We start from the raw sequence: 20,135 nt of genomic DNA, 5'->3' as shown, positions 1-20,135 counted from the left end.
CATTCTTTTTCACAAAAGAATTTGCAGTTATGCTTTGCCTTATCATGACATAACTACCATAGATATTACAAAAGTTATTTGTTTTATTTATAAGTTCTAGAACACTAGAAATGTGCAACAACTAAGACAACAGCCGCGAGCAAAGTAGGGCGACCACCAATACAACCAAACTGCGCATAAGCAGGACTTTGCAGGGAAATCTAATAACATTAATCAATTCTGTTAAAAATCATGCCTAATATGAAACAAACATATTCATGCCACTGGTTATGTATATTAATAAATATGGTGTTTTTTGTAAAAAAGGCCCCCAAAACCAAAATCACTGTAGACCTTGTGTTATTAATAAGTATGCCGCCTAGAAAGGTGCCGTTCTTTGTATTCTCTAGAGCAGAGTTTTTCAACATTTTTTGGCATAAAAAAATTACTTTTTTGCTATGAAATTATTTATTTTGTCGCACTTAAGAATGCATTACGTTTGTCAAAAAATAAAAAAAAAACATCCAAAAAAATTCTGGTGGGTAAACGTACCACTGGGAAGAAACATTAAATAATATTTTTTATGCATAAATATACAAAAGAAAGTTCAATTTCGACAAAAAATAACTTTTTTATTTTATGGTGCCTGATTTGATACAAAAAACGCATGGGCGCACCACTGGTTACACTCGGTTTCATTTTTGGTGATATTTTACTAACTACGAAGTGTGTACACATTACACTTATTACAAACATAAATTGTGTGGCTGTGGCAGATACTACATCTCCTTCAGGCTTCATTAGCATGAACAATCGTCAGACGCACTTTATCTATGGCAGGTGCAAGATTTCTTTGAGTAATTGTTTTATATAAAGTTTAATTAACATTCAAAATTGAAAGAGCAAAAGCGATTGTGCAAACAGGATTAGATTTCTCTCTTTTTTCAAACCTATGCTGCTTTTTCAGAAAATGTTGAGTTGTGTCGGGTTATACTGTGCCCTGTTGCTGGTTATAGACTTTATGGACAGAGTAGGATTTCTTTTGCCAAACATAACAGCGACAGATAACATAGAGATGGAAGTGTAAGGATACCCAGAGTGCCAGAATGCGGTTTTGTCCTGGGGTGCAGTTGGAGAATGTACGAGATAATTCTTTTCTGGGTCTTGAAATGACATGACAAAGTAGATAAGTTCTGATGTTCTCTGTGAAAAGCGACTTTCTAAGCCTGTGGATCCATGTATTCTTTGTATAGGAAGTTTTTCAATTTGTAAAATACAAAACTGGAACCCAAAATATCAGTTTGCGTTTCTCTCTGAATACTTGTTGAGTCGTCGAGATGGATTGGTGTTTTTTTTTTTTGCTAGAGTGCGAAATTTCGTTTCAGGTTCGAAGGTGGTGAACACCACGCGTAGGCATATGCGGGGTAGCGATTTGCATATAACCAGGGTGGATCGCGAACGTGACGTTGGCGAGTTCACTTGCATAGCAGAGGATGTATCAAGACGCAACGTTCCCATCGTCAGTTCTCCGGCATCTTTATTAGTGGAATGTAAGTGAATTTTTATACAGAGAGACCCGAGTTTAATTTTTAATTGCTTAATTTTCTCATATTCATATTCAGACGTTTCTGCAAATGGAAACTAAACTAAACTAAACAGGCTACTGCCTTGACCTCAAGCATATTTTTTCTAGATCTATCCAAGCAGGTACTACAAGATTAGCAACAAAATTTCCCGGCCTGACATAGATGCCGCTCCAGTATCACGATAAAACTTTGTCTTCTTTTTAATATATATCTTTGTAGGCTGAGAAAAAAAATAAGTCTTGCGTCAAATAGTTTTTTATTGAGCAGTCAAAAAGATTTTGACAAAAGAAGGGTTAGCACCTAAAATTATTAAAAAAAGGCTGGATGACCCCCAGCAACTATTATTTGTTTGGATATTTAAAAAAGGACTTACGTGGACGGCGGTTTAACGACGAAGTTGAGTTAAAAGAGGCTGTTGTAGCTAATTTTGCAGACAAACCAAAAGAATATTTTGTTAAGGGGATTGAATAGATGTAATAAGTGTATTAAAGTTATGATGGATTATATTGAAAAATAATAAAAAAATGTTAATCTACTTTGTTTCTTTCATATTCAGGCCTGGAAATTTTGACACAGCCCTCGTATATGAGTTTATAACATAAATAATTAAAATAAAAAAAGTAAAAAATCGAAAAAATGTTGCATCGGCCGGGAATCGAACCCGGGCCGCCCGCGTGGCAGGCGAGCATTCTACCACTGAACCACCGATGCTACTATGGGTATATAAGGTAATATGGTACTAAAGACCGTGGGGGCTAAATTTAATTTTTTTTATAGAAAATTTAAATTAGCACGTTTTTATAAATTTACATGGAATTTAACAGAAATAAGAATTGAAAACTGACTAAAAAATTACATAAGTTAAAAAAGAGGCATATGCATCGGCCGGGAATCGAACCCGGGCCGCCCGCGTGGCAGGCGAGCATTCTACCACTGAACCACCGATGCTTGGTATTGGTTTCGGTTAAGATTGTAGCCACTACGATAACGAATCTAATTTGTGTGTATCTAGTTTAATTGGGACATTTCCTCTTTACCTTTTTATGAGGAAATTACTAACAAAATACTACGTTATATTTTAAAGTTATTTAGGTAAGTCATCCTAAGTAAGTCACTCTCTAATATGGTGCTGGTACTACACAGTGTTTAGTAATGAATCAACATGCACTGTGTGCCACAGACTTTTTTTGAAATTAATTTTGACGCGTACTGTATCCATGTTAAATTTTCGTCTCTTTTTTGCATTACCGTAACAATTAAAAAAAAAAAAAAGAAAAAGATATCTAGTTTCAAAAAGTTGTTTCCGCCCGGGATCGAACCGGGGACCTTCCGCGTGTTAGGCGGATGTGATAACCACTACACCACGGAAACAAGTTGCAGAAGTGTAAAATTTAGCGGTATATAAACGAAGCAAAGGCACAAGATAGGTTTCAGAATAAAGTACGATCTTAGTCGAAGTTAAACACGCTCGGTGAGCAAATTATACATTCAAGATGATGTCTCTACATCGGACTTGCCTGAGGCGTTATTTTTAATTTACGACATGTGCGGTCTCAGTTTTTAGGTATTTTTTATGGGCGGTAGTCAACGGAATAGGAAAAAACGTGTATACCTCGTAAACAGCCGGGGAACTTTAATTTATAGCCTTCCCCTTCAAGTTTTCGCTTCGTGCTGTCACAAATGTTTAGCGAGGCGCTTCGAGTAATTACAATAAAATAGCGACGAGTTAAGTGAGGGTATATAAGTCGCAACTTTTAGGGTTCGTCATTTTCATAATCAAGAACGTTCTATCCGGCGGGTACGTGATAGGCCTTTAAAATGTCTAAATTTACCGACTAAACGTGATCCCGTATCCATAAACGGGGAATCGAAGGACCCGATATGGCTTCAAAGTTTATGGCGCCCATGAAACTTTTGTTTTGGATTTTTCCCCAAAGCCTGCGTCATAAAACAATAAGACAATTATTGAGATGTCGATGCGAGTACTGTGTGGCGCCGTCAAAAGTTCAAGATTTAAGAAATTATCTTATAATAACAATAATTACAAGAAAAATAAAAATAACAAATTAGAAAATGCGTTTTAATTACAATTATCATTATTATCATACTGGATGATTTTTGTAACTGTGAAATAATATTCTGTTTTCTGGCATTCCACAATCATCCCCTAGTTTCTAATTATTACCGGCGTTCCCCTTAAATTAAAAAAAAGTTAACCCTATTATGTTTTTTATTCGCTAATTTTTAGGGGAATATTAAGAATTAAGAATGACGTCACTACAAATTGTCCATTGGGGTAACTGTTCGCAGTCTTCAGGCAAGGTGTACGCACATATTTATTTGCATAAGTCGCATAAAAATACCCCTGTTTTGTTCGTGCCACCAATCTTCGCATTTGAAGCACTCAATCCATTCTTCAGCAAGTGGCTCTTCATATTTTTCGTTGCATAATCGACAAAAATAATCTTTTTTCGTATTGGACATTTTTTCAGTTTCCGAAATACAAGAAACACCCCATGTTCAAGGCTGAGGTGATAAAGATCTTAATGGGGCTGTTCTTTTCTTCCTTTTGTTTGATTTAGCTAATTCTTCGTTTTGTTTGTTTTCCAAATCTTCTTTAAATAAGTTTTCAAAACTTGTGGTGTTTTGAAAACCTGACGATAAGTTTTTGGTTTAGCTTCAACTCTTTGATTTGGCGGGTAAATTTTTATATTGGCTAATGCCTGATTGTTTTCTGGCCGATTCTCATTTCTTTGGTTTGGCAGGTCAGTATTTGTATTGTCTATATCATTTTTGGTTCATTTTCATCTCCTTGGACCGGTGAGATAATATTTACATTGTCAGTTACAGTAGCTGGGAGGAAGTCATACTCTTGAAAAATGCCATCGTTAAATGGATAGATTCCAGCCACTGAAAATCCCGCGGCAGTATTGCCGACTGTAGCAACCTGTTTGTAGGCTTCATTAAAAAGAGCAGCTACTTGATATTGTGTGATAGCCCTCCCAGGATGTTGAGTCAACCAACACTCGATGGTATACTTGGCGTTAACAAGTATCCAATGGTTGAACTTTGTACCTGCTGTGGATTGAAATGATATAACCAATTCATGAACAGATCTGAATTTATGAATCCGGAATCAGATACCATACCATTCGGTGGGCCCTGCATCAAGGAGCTCACCCTTCATCCTTTTCCTCGGAAAAAATGAAGGCAGGTGGTATAAATTGCCCAGACACAACTTTTCCTACCACTTTTTTTCCTTTCACGGACTCTGAGTGTCTTTTTGGGAACCGTACTCATCCCAGTTTCATGTTAAAGATGGGGTCCCGGTTAAAATTGTATTTTTCATACAATTCCTTCAAGTTACAAAAGAATTTGTCAGCTTGTACTTTATCAAAACCGATTGCCCTCGCATGACTTGTTGGAACTGATTGACGTAATCGCAGTCTCTCGTGTCGCTTAAGGAATTCTCCAATCCACCGATTAGGAATTTTATTTAGTTCTGCATATTGGAAAACAAGTCTTCGTGATGACTGAATTGTGAGTCCGTAAAAAAGATTATTCATGTTCAAACAATATTCGACGATGTCATTTTCTTGAGCACTTGTAAAAGTAGGCTTAAAACGTCCAAGTTATTATTCGCTTATTACAAAAAGATGTTTTTCCTTTCTCTGATAATAATTAGATCGCTACATTAATGAAACTGTTGCTTCTAAAAGATTTCTTAACATTTTAAAAAGAAAATAGGGTCTGCTGTCATGTGCGTTTTACCATCCAATAGAACAAAGAGATAGGCAACCATTAGCGTTTATGTGCTCCTTCTCAGTAGTCCCCTTGTTGTTGGGTAGTGACCACGGTTTCCATTTTCAGTGTTCCTAAGATTTAATTATTTTCTGGTTGGTTTTAAGAGTAGTTCATTTTTTTATATACTTGCAATATTACTTTTCGGTAAAACCTAGGATAAGCGAGCTAAACCTAGCAACAGCAAGTGGTAAACACCCAAAAATTTTACTAAATACAAATTAATGTATTTAAAAATTGTTTAAAATGTCCACGAACGGAAATATTTATTTATTAGTACAGGGCAAAGTTCTTATATCCTTGGCCATCTCATACTGATAATTTCACTTAATACCACCCCATTGTCATAGTCATCCTAGTCGATTGCAATGAAAATATTGGATTTTATAAGAAAGCCTGTTACATTCATATTGCGTATGCCTGAAACTTAAAAATATGGCTTTCTACTCTAACAGAGAAAAGCATTTTCGTTTCAATAAGAATAGGCAATAAAAGTTATGCACATGTTAGTTTGAAGAAGACATTGTCATATCATATCATATTTAATGAAATGAATGAAACCCCATAGAAATTGTTAGAAGGGTTTGTAGAAAGGCATAAAAATGAGGGACGTTGAATCCCTCTTCAAGACGGTGGATTGTTTGTTTCAACCGCAGTCGGAAACTGCAACTGTAAATTCCTGTCACTCAACTGATTTTTTGATACAATGAATGTTTTTCGCCTGACAAAAATCAATTGCGTGACAGGAATTTGCAGGAATCTGACTACGTTTGGAACGAAGCTATGTTACTCTCATTCACCGTAACTTAGGTACGAACGAACTGTCATTGCAATTTACCTGAACTTTACAAAATAACCTTTAAGTTGTCTACAAAGTTTAATAAAGCACACTATAGGTAAAAACGTTATCAATACATTCTATTCTATATATATAGTTTTGGATGTTTACCCTGGATGCCTTAGGATTTTAAAATTACTTTCGAAGAACGAACCTATTTGATTTTATTTAAAACGTTCAAAAAAAGGGACTTGCAGGGAGGTACGGCCACTTTCCTCCTCATTTTTCTATCAACTGTAGTTTTAACTTTTATTGCCCAAATAAACGGCGCCAAAGCAAACACCGCGCGATAAGCCGGTTTTACAATATATTTTGTGTATCACGGGGCACGGGAAATATAGGAAATGGCCGATATCTTTATTGCAGGTATATAATCCTACCGTTCTACGACGATAAAGCGTTCGAAGTTCGATAAGTATAAGTACTGTCACGGGCGATTGATAACAGAGTATATTTTTATTCGGAAAACTTAGGAAAACGACGTACAAGACGATACGCGTTCGGGGGGGCGTAAGCGTCTATTGAGATTTTCGACAATGCAGTCTGTGTACGTGGCCGATCCGCACCATTTGGTATTTAGAACCAATCTTGCCCTTTCCATTTTAAAGAAATGTAAGGCGAAGCGTATTTAAAAAAAATCCAAAACGTTTTGTGCATACCAATGTGCAAGTTTCTTCCTATTAACAAATATATTTATTTAAAATTTTATTTTAAACAACCTTGTAGAGTCTAAAATCAACGTCTTCGAAATTTATTTGTTTTATCTACAGTATTTCAACATTTCAGGATTAATAGCAGTAATTTAAAATTGGGATATGCAGCAAAATTCCGCACTCTATGTTGTTTTTTTTATATATAGCCAAATATGCTGGAAAGTAAATACACAAGTCAAAGATTTTTTTCTCTAAAATATTTCCCTGATAATTTAATTTTAGTAGCCTCGGAGCGTCCAAATTCACGACTTTTATTGCATCTAACCGTTTATCAGTTCCGCTAGTGAATATATTCGTTTTATTTTGCAAATAATGATTTTTATAAAACTTGTTGCTTAATATATTTAAAAATTGTGTCCGTACTATTTTCTTACCAATACGAAATCTAACAGATAAGTAACGCTTATCTCAACTACTGTCGTTTCTGCTTATACACAAAGAGGAACGTGTAAAATCAGAAGTCTCTGCAGACCACCATATTGTTTTATTAAATTTATTCAGCTATAGACCTCAGAAACGCGGAAAAATATGGAAAAACTACTGGCTAGTGGTCTGCCGCTTTGGTAATACGACCTCACGTGATTAGGACAGTCAATGTGAGAACGCGGTCATCTACACAAATTAGTTAGATATATGACGCGTGTTACCCACCTTTCTGGGTATAAATATATATAATCTAAGGTTTTGCGTCAGTGGTTGGATGGCTGATCTGTGCGACATGTGTTGTTGGTGCGGATAGGTTGCGCCCGTTCCTATTTGATTTCATTCCGTTGGTAAAACGAGAGGACGTACAGCAAAAAGGAAAACGAGTCGTGCTGCGCAAGAAAGTTGGCATATTGCAAGCATCTCATTCATAAATGGTATTTACTCATTTCGCAAATGGAATTCAATCTGGATGATGTGACGTGATTCGTTTTATTCATGATTATTTATACGCGTGTGCTACAGGACGGTCTGACTCTTACAGAGGCGGTTTGGGTCACGTTATTAACTTAGCGTTTCTCTAATAATTCTGGCAGATAAGGAATTCAGTGTTTGAAAAAGCGTTGACAGACAGATCAGTCGCAGTTATTAGCATTACCTCGAGATCAGTGATGTATTGGTTAGTGAGTGAATCTGGATCCGAAATATATATCAAATTATGATAAAAAAAAAGATGCACCTAATTTTATAAGATATTAAAATATAAAATTTGCAAATCTATTAATTGAATTTTGTTGTTTCCATTCATTAATTTGTAATCGTGGGCGTTATAACTATAGCATAATTTTAGTACATTCCAGAGAATAAGTAGCACAAATCACAAAACATATATTAAAGGCAATTAATAAATAAAATAAAATTAAGCAGCACAATTATATTGCTGTAAAATTTGATATTGGCTTTAAATTCTTTGGACTTTTCCTGTAAATACAAATATCTACTGTTAGAAGCATCTCTGCTAGTTTTGACAGTTTATAGTTGCTGCAATTATTGTTCTTGTTCATGCTAACCAAACTAACCAAAATCTCAGATTTTATTTTTTTTTACAGTTCAAGAAAACTCGCATGAAATTTTTGAAAAGAAGTACCCGGACAGCCTTTTGCATTTCTTAAATGTTTAAATTGTCAATTGAAGTTGTTATTTATTGTATTTGATTATATATATATATATATATATATATATATATATATATATATATATATATATATATATATATATATATATATATATATATATATATATATACAGGGTTTTTCACTTAAAACTCCGCATGCCAATAAGTCCAAAACGAAAAGAAATATTTAATTTATGTAAAAAGTAGTCAAATTGTGGGGTCAAGTAGATATTTCCTAAAGTTTAAAAAATTCGACGCCTGCAAAGAGCTGGGCGTCGCGACGCGTCGAAAAATTATTCGATTGCAGAGACTTTGGAAATATGCGCATACAAAAGTACGTATTATTTAAAAACTTTTTTGTTATTTACTCAAACTTATTTACTTTACCCGTTTCTAAGTTATACCGATTTAAAGTAAACATTTCTTGATTAATAAAAAATGTGATTAACGCTTATTTTTACAAGTATGCCATGAATGTTAGTTACTATGGCAACCATTGTTATCGCAGTTGTTTTAAGTGCAATTACAAACGTAAGTTGTTATTGCTGTATCAAAAAATTGTCACATTTTGTCACAAGAAATATCCAAATTTGTTCGGTTAAAAAAAAACTAAGAATTATTATGTGAAAATGGTGCAATTTAGCAATGAGGAAAAAGTAGACATGTTACTGGTGTTTGGAGAATGCAGATGCAATTGTAGAGAAGCAAAAGGAGTTTACGCACGCAGTTATCCGCATAGAAGAGTCCCCGATGCAAAAACCTTTTCAAGTTTATGTAAAAACTTAAGAGAATATGGCAGCTTCATGAAAGCTAAAAGAGATAGGAACAGGACGGCTACAAATGATAAAAATACTGCTGCTGTAATTCAGCAGGTTGATAATAACCCCAAGATATCCCTATCAGAGATAAAAGAAAATACCGGTGTTACCATAAGTTCTTCGTGGAGAATTCTACATAGAAACTCTTTTCACCCGTACAAAAGTAAACAAAAAGAAAGCGACGAAAGTCGATTTCAAAATAATGGAATCGTTAATAGACACAACTGTCGTTTTTGGTCCGAAAACCATCCTCGTTGGATTACAGAAAGAAGTAACCAACGAATTTTTAGTATCAATGTTTGGTGCGGCATATTAAATGGATTCCTTATTGGACTTTACTTTTACGAAGGAACTTTGAATGCAGATCGCTATTTAAGATTTCTTCAAACTACACTTCCGGAACTATTAGAAGAAGTGCCTCTTGACACTAGAATGAATATGTGGCTACAGCAGGATGGAGCGCCTGCACATAATGCCCAAATAGTAACGAGGTATTTGAACCGAGAATATCCCAATAGATGGTTTGGTACTAATGGACCGGTAAGGTGGCCCGCGAGGTCCCCGGACATTACACCACCAGATTATTTTCTTTGGAGCTACCTAAAAAACGTTATCTATGAAGAACCTATCGAAGATATGGCTGATCTCATTAACAGAATTAGTGCAGCGTGTGTCGCTATCACAAGAAGGACTCTCCTACAAGTGACCCAAGCTCATCTGTTAAAAGTTTTTGATAGTTGTGTTCGAGCAGATGGACATAATTTTGAACAAAATTTTTGAAATGTCTTATTATGTAGTTAATTGCAATAATAATTTTGGTTATTAACTTGTAGGTATTTTACTGTTTTTTCATTTATTTATCATGTTATCAGAACTAAATCGATAAAAAATAATAAATAAAATCATACTAAAATAGTTGAAATCTATTGTTTGTAATTGCACTTAAAACAACTGCGATAACAATGGTTGACATAGTAACTAACATTCATGGCATACTTGTAAAAATAAGCGTTAATCACATTTTTTATTAATCAAGAAATGTTTACTTTAAATCGGTATAACTTAGAAACGGGTAAAGTAAATAAGTTTGAGTAAATAACAAAAAAGTTTTTAAATAATATGTACTTTTGTATGCGCGTATTTCCAAAGTCTCTGCAATCGAATAATTTTTCGACGCGTCGCGACGCCCAGCTCTTTGCAGGCCTCGAATTTTTTAAACTTTAGGAAATATCTACTTGACCCCATAGTTTGACTACTTTTTACATAAATTAAATATTTCTTTTCGTTTTGGACTTATTGGCGTGCGGAGTTTTAAGTGAAAAACCCTGTATATATATATATATATATATATATATATATATATATATATATATATATATATATATATATATACATGATACATTCTTCATCTCTTCTACCGCAGATCATTTTTAATGGAAGCCCGGTCAGAGAGAGAGAGAGAGAAAGAGATAATCAAAGCATAATCGAAACTTCATATGCAAAGAATAAAAACGGTCGTAACTCTCTCTAGTCAGGCCTTCCAACATAACATTTTTAAACCTAACAACTGTGTATTTATTTTTTTTATTATGCCGTGTTTGTTTGGCAAAAATACCGAAAAACTTTGCAATGTAAAGTTACACGCGCAACGAGCAATTTTTGGAATGGAACTAATTTTGCATTTTTGGAATGGAACTAATTTTGCGTAATAACTATTACAATAACAGGCAGTTGACGAAAATCGGGGGCCAACGTGACCAAATTTCCTTATTACCAGAGTTGGATTAAAAAAGGCGAAAAGCCCCTATCGGCTCGGACAAAAACAATGGCTCGTCTTGACCTGTTTTTCGTCAACTTTGCGCAACGTCCGAATATGCTAGATTTGTGTTTGATTAAAAAGACGTGCCTGCTTTTTTATTTGCGAGCGGCTGGGAAGACCCGATGGACGACGCAGGGCCGTAATGGGATAAATATGGCTCAAGTTAACTCATATTATCCCATGCATAAAAAAAATAAAAAAAAAAACCTTTTTTGCTCGGAAATTATTTATTTTCTTGCACTTAAGAATACATTACATCTATTAAAAATAAATAAATAAATAAATAAAAACTCGAAACATACAAAAAAAATACTGGTGCGTAAACGAATCACTGGAAAAAAACATGGTTTATGTCTTCTACGATTTTATGTCCTTTAGTAGTGATAATAATAAAATTTCTAAATGGATGTGCAAACATATTTCCTGGAATAGAATAGGGGGTGCATTAACGCACCACTGGGACAGAATTGGTTAATCATACATTATGAAACAAGTTTTTTTAGAAACCACACTTTATTCATAAGAGTGTTTAAATGAAGCCGTGCCTCGTGACTAAAGTAGGTGAAACCTGTGACACTGTTTAATGAAGTAGAAAAAAAAAAGATTTTTATTTGGTTTTTTCTTTTAGAGCTACGACACACATAAAAACCCACAGATATTTGTTTTAAAGCTCCGTTATTTTTACACATTGTTATTTGTGTCTGAATTTATTATTTATTATCTTGTGTTGAATTCGTTTCCCGAGTGCGGCGCTGCCAACGGGCAGCGTTATTTGGAAATACAAATAATACAAAACCTCCGGCGGCGGTCGCTTGTCCTTTGTCCCAAAAACACGGCCGTTTGAAACGAGACTTTCAATCAGCAGATCTTCAATCCGCCGACTTCTCGTCTTTTTTGCGTCTTTAGTATTCGGTGCACGGGTCGAATTTTCGGCCAAATTTTTACGAACAAAAACGGGGGCCGGACCAGTACCACGATTTCGTTGATATTTTTTCAGTTTGGTAATTCTTATTCTCCCTATTTTGAAACCAAAATAATAAAAAAGAAAAACAAAAGTTTATCTGTCTTTCTTGCCCCTTGCACTTGTTCTTTTTCTCAACATTTGATATTGCTTGGTTATTCACTCTTTCTCTTACCAATACTTATTCTGTCGGTCTTCATTTCCATCTCACTTGTACCTTGCTGTCGACTTTCTTTTCTTCATGCTTTTCGTATTAAATTACTTCGGGATTCTGTCCTTTATATCTGATGTTAACCTTGTTTTTTTACGTTTTAATTTCCAATACCACGCTTACTTTAGCTATTATATTATCAGCTTCCCACATTCTTTTTTCTATTTACTTACTTCCACCTACTCCATTTTTCACAATCCACTGTCTTAATTCCCATTTGCAAGAGCGTTTCAACCTCTATTTTAAATGTGGTGTTATGCCTTACTGTAAATCCTTTTACCAATATTCTAAGGCCTTTAATTCTTAGTGATACGGAGGAAAGCGAAGAATTTCATTTTGAAGCGATATAGTCGACAACAAATATCGCAATCTTCAGTAGATCCTTTTAAAGAAGCATCTTATTTAAAGTAAGCCAATAATTGACGATGAAGAAAGTGTAATTATTATTACAAAATTATTAGTTGATCACGGATCAAAAATGTCATAAATACATATAATTACTCTATATAGTTATCAAATAAATAATAAATAACTATTGTCTATATATTTTGTATATTAATTATTCTTATAACACTTGAGTAGTTTGGAGTAGAAAAATTTTAACAATCAAAATAAAAGAAATGATTCATTCTAAAAAAGAAATAATTTTTTTATCTAAAATTAAAAATCGAATCCACTTTCTTGTAATAATAGTGTTGATAATATGCCACCTCTTAGAAACTAATAATAAAAATAAACTTAAAAGTATTCCGAAATTCGAATTATTTCATATTTGTACTTTTTTAATTTATTCAAAAGTCATGTAAATATGTTTATATAAAATGTTTAGTTTATTTAATATTTGGATGAATTTTAGGTGATCGAAACGTTGAATCAAATTTTAAGAAGTTCAAAAAATTTTGTTATTACTGAACACTCTCAACCGAACAATATGTATTTCAAGATTGCAGAATAAAAAAAAGCGGATAATGATTATTATTACTTTTTACGAAACTTCTGGATTCTTGCTGCGTCGGTTTTTGCTTAGTCGAAATTGCTGACGTTCCGCCAATCATCCTGTTGGTTTCTTCAGAGCTTGACTGAAACTGGCTCGTATTTTACCAAACCAACCAAACCTTCTCACCTTAATTGAAAAATGCTTGTCTTAAAACGGTTAAATGTTTGTTTTCGGGCTGGCTGCAAAAGAACTTCAGATAAAGCCGGCCAAAAAATAAGTGGAAACGTGTCTGAATTGCCCCCACTCAGCACGTCCAATTCGAATATGCAGTGAAAACAGGGGCGCATAAGAGCCGACGGAGCAATTTGCCTATCGCAACGTTTCGGACGCGCCAGTGCCGGCAAAAGCGTCGCGGCAGGGTTTGCATGTCTGCCAACTCTTCGGACTCGCAAAGTGTGTTTCGTGCGCCCCCATCGGTTCACGGACCTCTTTATTGGCATATTAAATTACAAATGGACGTTTTCGTAGCGATGGAAATGATTTAACGGGTCTAATCGACGGCCGGTTTATTTCTCTCTCCCTCTCTCTCTCTCTCTCCGTCTCCGCTTCGTTTTTCGCGTATCGCCGTGATATGTTAATTAATGCCTAATTAGGGTCTCCGACATTTTGGCGCTGATAATTGGCGGAGTGCAAAAATATAGCCCGTCAATGCGATGCGGATCTTTCAATTAGAACTTTATACCAAGTCTTCTGCCTCTTCTTCTTTTTCTCCGCGGCGTTACCACGCTGGGGAGGGTTTTAGGCTACTTGACGATACCTCTCCATTTTTTTATATCCATCTAGATCTCATTCCACTTATTACTGCTCAGTCTTTTGCTATGTCTCAGTGTTCTTTTTCTAGTTGGTGGAGTAACTGGAATTAAAAGTTTTTCCACTTCTCTGTCGGTTTTCATTCAAATATTAGTAGATTTAGGTTATCCTGGCGAGTTCGTTCTATTTTGTAAGGTCTTGAACGGCGTAGAAACATCTGCTGCTGTATTCTGTTGTTGTCTTATTTTCGTTGATTTGAAGCTTCCTTCATCTTTATTCTAGTAACTCCTATCAGGTCTACATCGTCTGCAAAGGCTAATAGTAGTTGGTGGTCTCAATTCTCGGTCTATTATTATCTGTTCTAGAGCTCTATTGAAGAGTTGGAGGTGAAAGTGAATCTCTCTGCTTCATACTATTGTTTACCGCGAGTATTGTTGTCCTATTATTCAATTTAATTCAACTAAGCTATAAATTCGCTAGCTTTCACTTCCACTCTCAACTCTATCTAGAACTTGCAGGTCAATCTCCAATCTAAAAAACTCTTGGCCCCTTACAACGTTGTTTATTCGCTTAAAGCAACTAACACTTGGAAAAATCATCTTATTAACACCAAGGACAGGTTGTCCCCTTTACGGTCTTCTGGTATATACGAGCTGAAGTGTGCGGAATGTCTAGCTGTTTATGTAGGCGAGTCCGGCCGCAAAGGATTAGAGAACATTTCTTAAAACACAACAATAGCAACAGTAACATAGTGAAATTTTGCTAATCATTTACAATATCTAGAGACATATTCGTTAGCACTGGATACGGTCGATAGCTTGATCCATTAGAAACGTTTGAAATCCAGTAGATTGTGCTGAAAACTCCATATGCATTAATGACCAGAAACGGCTTAACATATGAGAAAAATTTTCTGCTTTGGTAATTGCGACATATTTAAATAGATAATCCTGAATTTTATTTGTTATCTGTAAGTTATTTTTGTTAAAGTTACCCTTTTTCAATAGATGTCCAACAGTCTGTATTTGGTTTTGTTATAGGTCTGATGATGCCATTTTAGGCGTTTTTGACAAATTTGTGATTCTTTTATTACCAATATTTAACCCACCATCTTAGAGAAAAGATGAATTTATTTTAACTTGCCTGTTCATTTATAATCTTTTTCAGAAAAGAAAGAGAAAATTGGTCCTATTTGTTTGAAATTTGTTTGCTCGTTCTGATCTTCCCCGAAATCAAAGGTACAAGTTATTAAAAGTGTATTTTAGTATTAAAAATCTTATAGCGCAATTTTAAAAATCAATCCATATCGGAAAACGATTTTAAAATTATGCGCTTCAGCAGATAGACGAGAGCAAAACGTACTCGTCAAATCTGATTGTTTTGTATCTAGTAGTCCCCGATGCATAGCCCAAGAATGTACATCCTGTACGTTTGTATCATTGAGATAAATTAAGTCATTAAGTGCCCAAGTGCAGGTAAAATATGGATACTTAACAATGGATTGCGCTGTATGGTCTGTTCATTGATATAAGAATTGCTTTTGAATGGGATTATGATGAAAGGGTTGTCATTAACATGCAATGCAACAAGACGGTTGGATTCCAAATGGGCTTTCTCTGTCTGCGAAAAATATTAAAGATTCTTCTCTGGATTACCATGAAGACACCACCGCTGATTTATTTGAAAGTTGGTTTAAAAACAAACTAGTTCCAAACATTCCTCCTAATAGCATCATTGTAATGGACAGTGCACGTTACCACAGTAGACAGTTGACTAAAACTCCTTCCTCAAACAGCAATTAATTGAGGTTCTACAAAGCTTGAACCTACAAAAGGAATACGTCTGTGATAATTATGCAAAAAGTCTAGGGCATACAGTTTTAAGGCTTCCACCTTACCACTGTATATTTAATCCCATTGAACATGTTTGGCACCAACTGAAATCTGCCATTCGTCGTAACAATGTTTTTCCCCGTGTTAACTACAATGTCCTCAACCTTATAGAAACCGAAGGACAAATAATAACTAGAACAGGCGATGATAGCGATAGTGATACTGATATATTATGTAAATAAGTTTAAGTAATTTAAGTAGGTAATAAAAATAATTTGTATTTCAACAAAAATACATACATAAATAAATAAATATTGTTAGCATCTTTCCTAACAAAGCCCCAAATAATTAAATTCTAAGCAAAGTACGGACCTGATCGGCCATATTTCATTCTTACAGCTTGCCCGGGTCTTTCCTTAATTGGTATCAGTTAGTCACTTTCTTATATCTATGAACAGACTTTACCCACAGATAACAATCATACCTTTAATTTTGGTATATTAACTTAGAAGAATGGTGTTGGTCCGCTGCTTTTTTCTCAATTAGCTTTCTCCATATAACCAAGCAGTTTTTTTATAGTATTTTTTAATTAGAGGCACATTTAAGAATTGCTTGTTGGTTTAATTTCTAGTTGTATTTCCAAAATTATGGAGATTGACATTTTCGTATTTTGCAGCGCTGCACATATGACCCGTTAACACTTTCCAATCCATGCTGAGAGGTCATCGATTCATATAAAAAAAAGAGTTCGACGAGTTCCCAGAATGATAACGTTCGCATTGTGCCGCGTGTCAGTGACTCTTGTCTGCTTCCTTTTTTCTACAAAAAATCACCGAAGCGGCAGGTTAGGGGAACCCGACCGCCGACCTCCCAGAGGTTAAATTGCATTTTAATAGTCCTTGTTATAATTACGAATGTTAAGATTCCGCTGCTTTTATAGTTAATATTCTTATAGGAATCAAACTTAAGGTAGCCAGTCTCCGCTAATATAATTAGAACTCTGCCAGCGAAATACTGAAGATGTTGTGGTTAAAGAACCGTCATCGGCAATGACTTTTCCAATAAGTACTACAAATATAATGGGAATTTGGATACAAAGCGCAAAAAGTTAAATTTATAAATATAAAAACAGATAGAGGTCTTTCTTCGCAAGAGTTAACAGTGATTTTATTTTTTCGACTAGTCCAGCTTGATCAACGCAATAGAGAAATATTTTTTTATGGGAAGAACGCATTAGGTATATAGAACTGACTGATATTGTAAGATAAAATCTAAGTTCATCCATCTAAGATTTTTTTATGCAACCTTGATGACGATGATAATAACACGTCGGTTTACTCCAAGAACTATGTGATGGAAGACCTTCTCCTCCAGCTAGACTTTCCGATCAGATTTCTTCTAAGAATTCGGGAAAAAGAATTATTCATCACCATTTTGAGCGCAAAGTATTGTCTGAAACCTAAAGAAACTGGGATCTACTCTTCTACCTTTCTGTTCAACAATTGTGCACAGTCCATTGTAAAGTACAATTAAAATGTCTCTCTTAAGATTTTCCTATTTAAACAGTATATGTTTGAATTTGTTTTAATGTTATTTCCAAAAACATTATATATACATTTTTTTTACTTATTCTTATTCTTATTAAAACTAAATTAAGGTCAGCATTTGGATTGAAAAGGAAGCTATTCAAATTATAATTAACAGATAATAAAACAAGAATCACAAAATATTATTTTAAATGTCCTTAAGAGTCCTTTTTTCTGTTAACGCTACCCTTAGACTATAGAAAGTCCTATTTTTTAATTCCAGGCACGTGCAATGTTATTGTAACATAATATCAATCTTACTTAAAATAAAACCTTCCAGGACGCTTGCATAATATTATCAGTTACATTATCAGTAGATTGTAACAATTTCAGCGGCACAAAGCGCTCCAGAATAAGTTGGTATTTCATCCTGTTGAACATCATCGTCGCTTTTGTTACCAGAGCTTTGAGGATCATTTCGGTAATAATATTATCCGTTGTTATTGAAATATCATCAACAGTTGGGAAGCTATCCAGCTCAGGAACATACATTTCGGTGTTGGTTAGATCTTGGCCGCTATTGCGCAACCAATTACATAGGGGAACCTCCCAGTCATCGTCGTCATTATTTTTGTACTTTTCGAACCACTGAAGCGGAGGGAAGTCATCGTCTGAATCGAACTCATCTTCCGATTTTATCAGACCTGCGTGTGAAATAGTGGTTGACGTAACATCATTCCAACATTGCGTGTAAGTAAGTTTATGGACTCTAGGATATTGATGTTGAGGGGTTCCTTCCTCGCTTTCTTGATCTTTTTGCTATTGTATTGTATTGTATTGTTATACCCGGAAGTACGTTATATCCCATGTACGTTATAAACGGACTTTACTGTACTTAGGTTTTGGTAATAAAATGAAATTATTAAGAATGTTTAGGTATGATCTTAGTCCCCTTCTTGGTTAGACTATTTTGTTACGTTTAATTTTATATAGTCGATAAATGATGTGTATACTACAATAGTTAAATTGTAAAACTTTCTGGTGATTTAAAAAATAACGAAATAAATTTTTGATTCGACAATGACTGGAGCAATCGTTTCAGGAATTTTAGTGGACCGGATAATTAAAGCTTTACATTAAGCAATAGTGTATATAATATTTGCGATTTTTAGTCAATTGGAAACATTTGCTTTTTATCCCTTTTTGAAAAACACTAGTTTGTATTCAAGCTATGCCGTAACTTTCATAATTAGACAGAATTCTGGCTCGGCAAAAAATAATTATAACATGTTATATACTTTTTGAGATATTTTTAAAATCAGCTGGAAAAGGACCTTTTGATTTATTACATAATTTGCAAAGGTCCCACATTAAAAAAAATTTTGGTATACTAGGCTTTTTGGGCACACCTTGTATATAAATAAGTAGGTAATAAATATAAAGTTGTAGTAGAAGTTTTAAGATAACTGTTCTGTGGTGCTTCTGGTAGCAATATACCCGTTCATAAAAATAAGAACAAAGACATCAATACCGAAATTACGCAGTCACGAACCCCTCTGTCCCGTGTTTGTTCTAAATTAAAATTAGAATGCGTTTACGCCACGAGATCCGGCCAGAAACATACAATAGGGGGATGTAAAAGGGTCCCTTTTAACGCACAGTTTAACGTGTCCGAAATACACCCCTGTAGTCGTCCCCTCGATCATATATATCTCTAATTCTTGACATTTATGGCCAGAATTGTTAACTAGCATCGACACCGTACACAAAGTCGCCATTGATGGCGGTAGAAAATGCGTTTCTGCGCCATCTGACACGTACGGGTGGATGAGTCATAATATAACAGTATATTCTAAATTAGATAGATTAAAATAAACTTTTTCCGAAATTCTCTGTTTTCTCGAAACTTGGCAATGATCTTTTGGAGGCAGAACAAAATATTAATCGCGATTTACGAACTTTGAATAAACTCAATTTTCATTATTAATTTTCGCCAGTCGTCATTTCCGAATTCTTATCTTTGGGTAAAGTCTGTTCATAGATATAAGAAAGTGACTAACTGATACGAATTAAGGAAAGACCCGGGCAAGCTGTAAAAATGAAATTTATTTATTTATGTATGTATTTTTGTTGCAATCTTAAATAAAATTACAAATTATTTTTATTACCTACTTAAATTACTTAAACTTATTTACATAATATATCAGTATCACTATCGCTATCATCGCCTGTTCTAGTTATTATTTGTCCTATATCATTTGCAATATGTTTAACAGAATTTGTCCAACTTTGTGCAGGGATGTTAAAAACTTCGGTTTCTATAAGTTTGAGGACATTGGAGTTAACACGGGGAAAAACATTGTTACGACGAATGGCAGATTTCAGTTGGTGCCAAACATGTTCAATGGGATTAAATATACAGTGGTAAGGTGGAAGCCTTAAAACTGTATGCCCTAGATTTTTTGCATAATTATCACAGACGTATTCCTTTTGTAGGTTCAAGCTTTGTAGAACCTCAATCAATTGCTGTTTGAGGAAGGAGTTTTAGTCAACTGTCTACTGTGGTAACTTGCACTGTCGATTACAATGATGCTATTAGGAGGAATGTTTGGAACTAGTTTGTTTTTAAACCAACTTTCAAATAAATCAGCGGTGGTGTCTTCATGGTAATCCAGAGAAGAATCTTTAATATTTTTCGCAGACAGAT

The 20,135-nt window shown here is 34.6% G+C and overlaps 1 protein-coding gene and 3 non-coding genes across 4 annotated transcripts in view; 1 reads left to right on the top strand and 3 right to left on the bottom strand.

Moving 5' to 3' along the window:
• LOC132697806 (tyrosine-protein kinase-like otk) overlaps window positions 1–20,135 on the top strand; it is an 80,638-nt gene that overhangs the window by 6,785 nt on the left and 53,718 nt on the right. Inside the window, exon 3 of the mRNA XM_060663463.1 lies at window positions 1,365–1,529. Coding sequence (XP_060519446.1) covers window positions 1,365–1,529 — 165 coding nt within the window. The remainder of the gene's footprint in view (window positions 1–1,364; window positions 1,530–20,135) is intronic.
• Trnag-gcc (transfer RNA glycine (anticodon GCC)) lies at window positions 2,206–2,276 on the bottom strand. The gene has a single exon. It is a non-coding gene; the product is annotated as a tRNA-Gly (tRNA).
• On the bottom strand, window positions 2,443–2,513 carry Trnag-gcc (transfer RNA glycine (anticodon GCC)). Its single transcript has one exon. It is a non-coding gene; the product is annotated as a tRNA-Gly (tRNA).
• Trnav-aac (transfer RNA valine (anticodon AAC)) lies at window positions 2,864–2,936 on the bottom strand. Its single transcript has one exon. It is a non-coding gene; the product is annotated as a tRNA-Val (tRNA).

The sequence above is a fragment of the Cylas formicarius genome, unplaced genomic scaffold (assembly GCF_029955315.1).
Source record: "Cylas formicarius isolate icCylForm1 unplaced genomic scaffold, icCylForm1.1 PGA_scaffold_2__14_contigs__length_35257938, whole genome shotgun sequence".
In the NCBI taxonomy this organism is placed as follows: Eukaryota; Metazoa; Arthropoda; class Insecta; order Coleoptera; family Brentidae; genus Cylas; species Cylas formicarius.
This window is presented reverse-complemented; position numbering and strand designations above follow the sequence as displayed.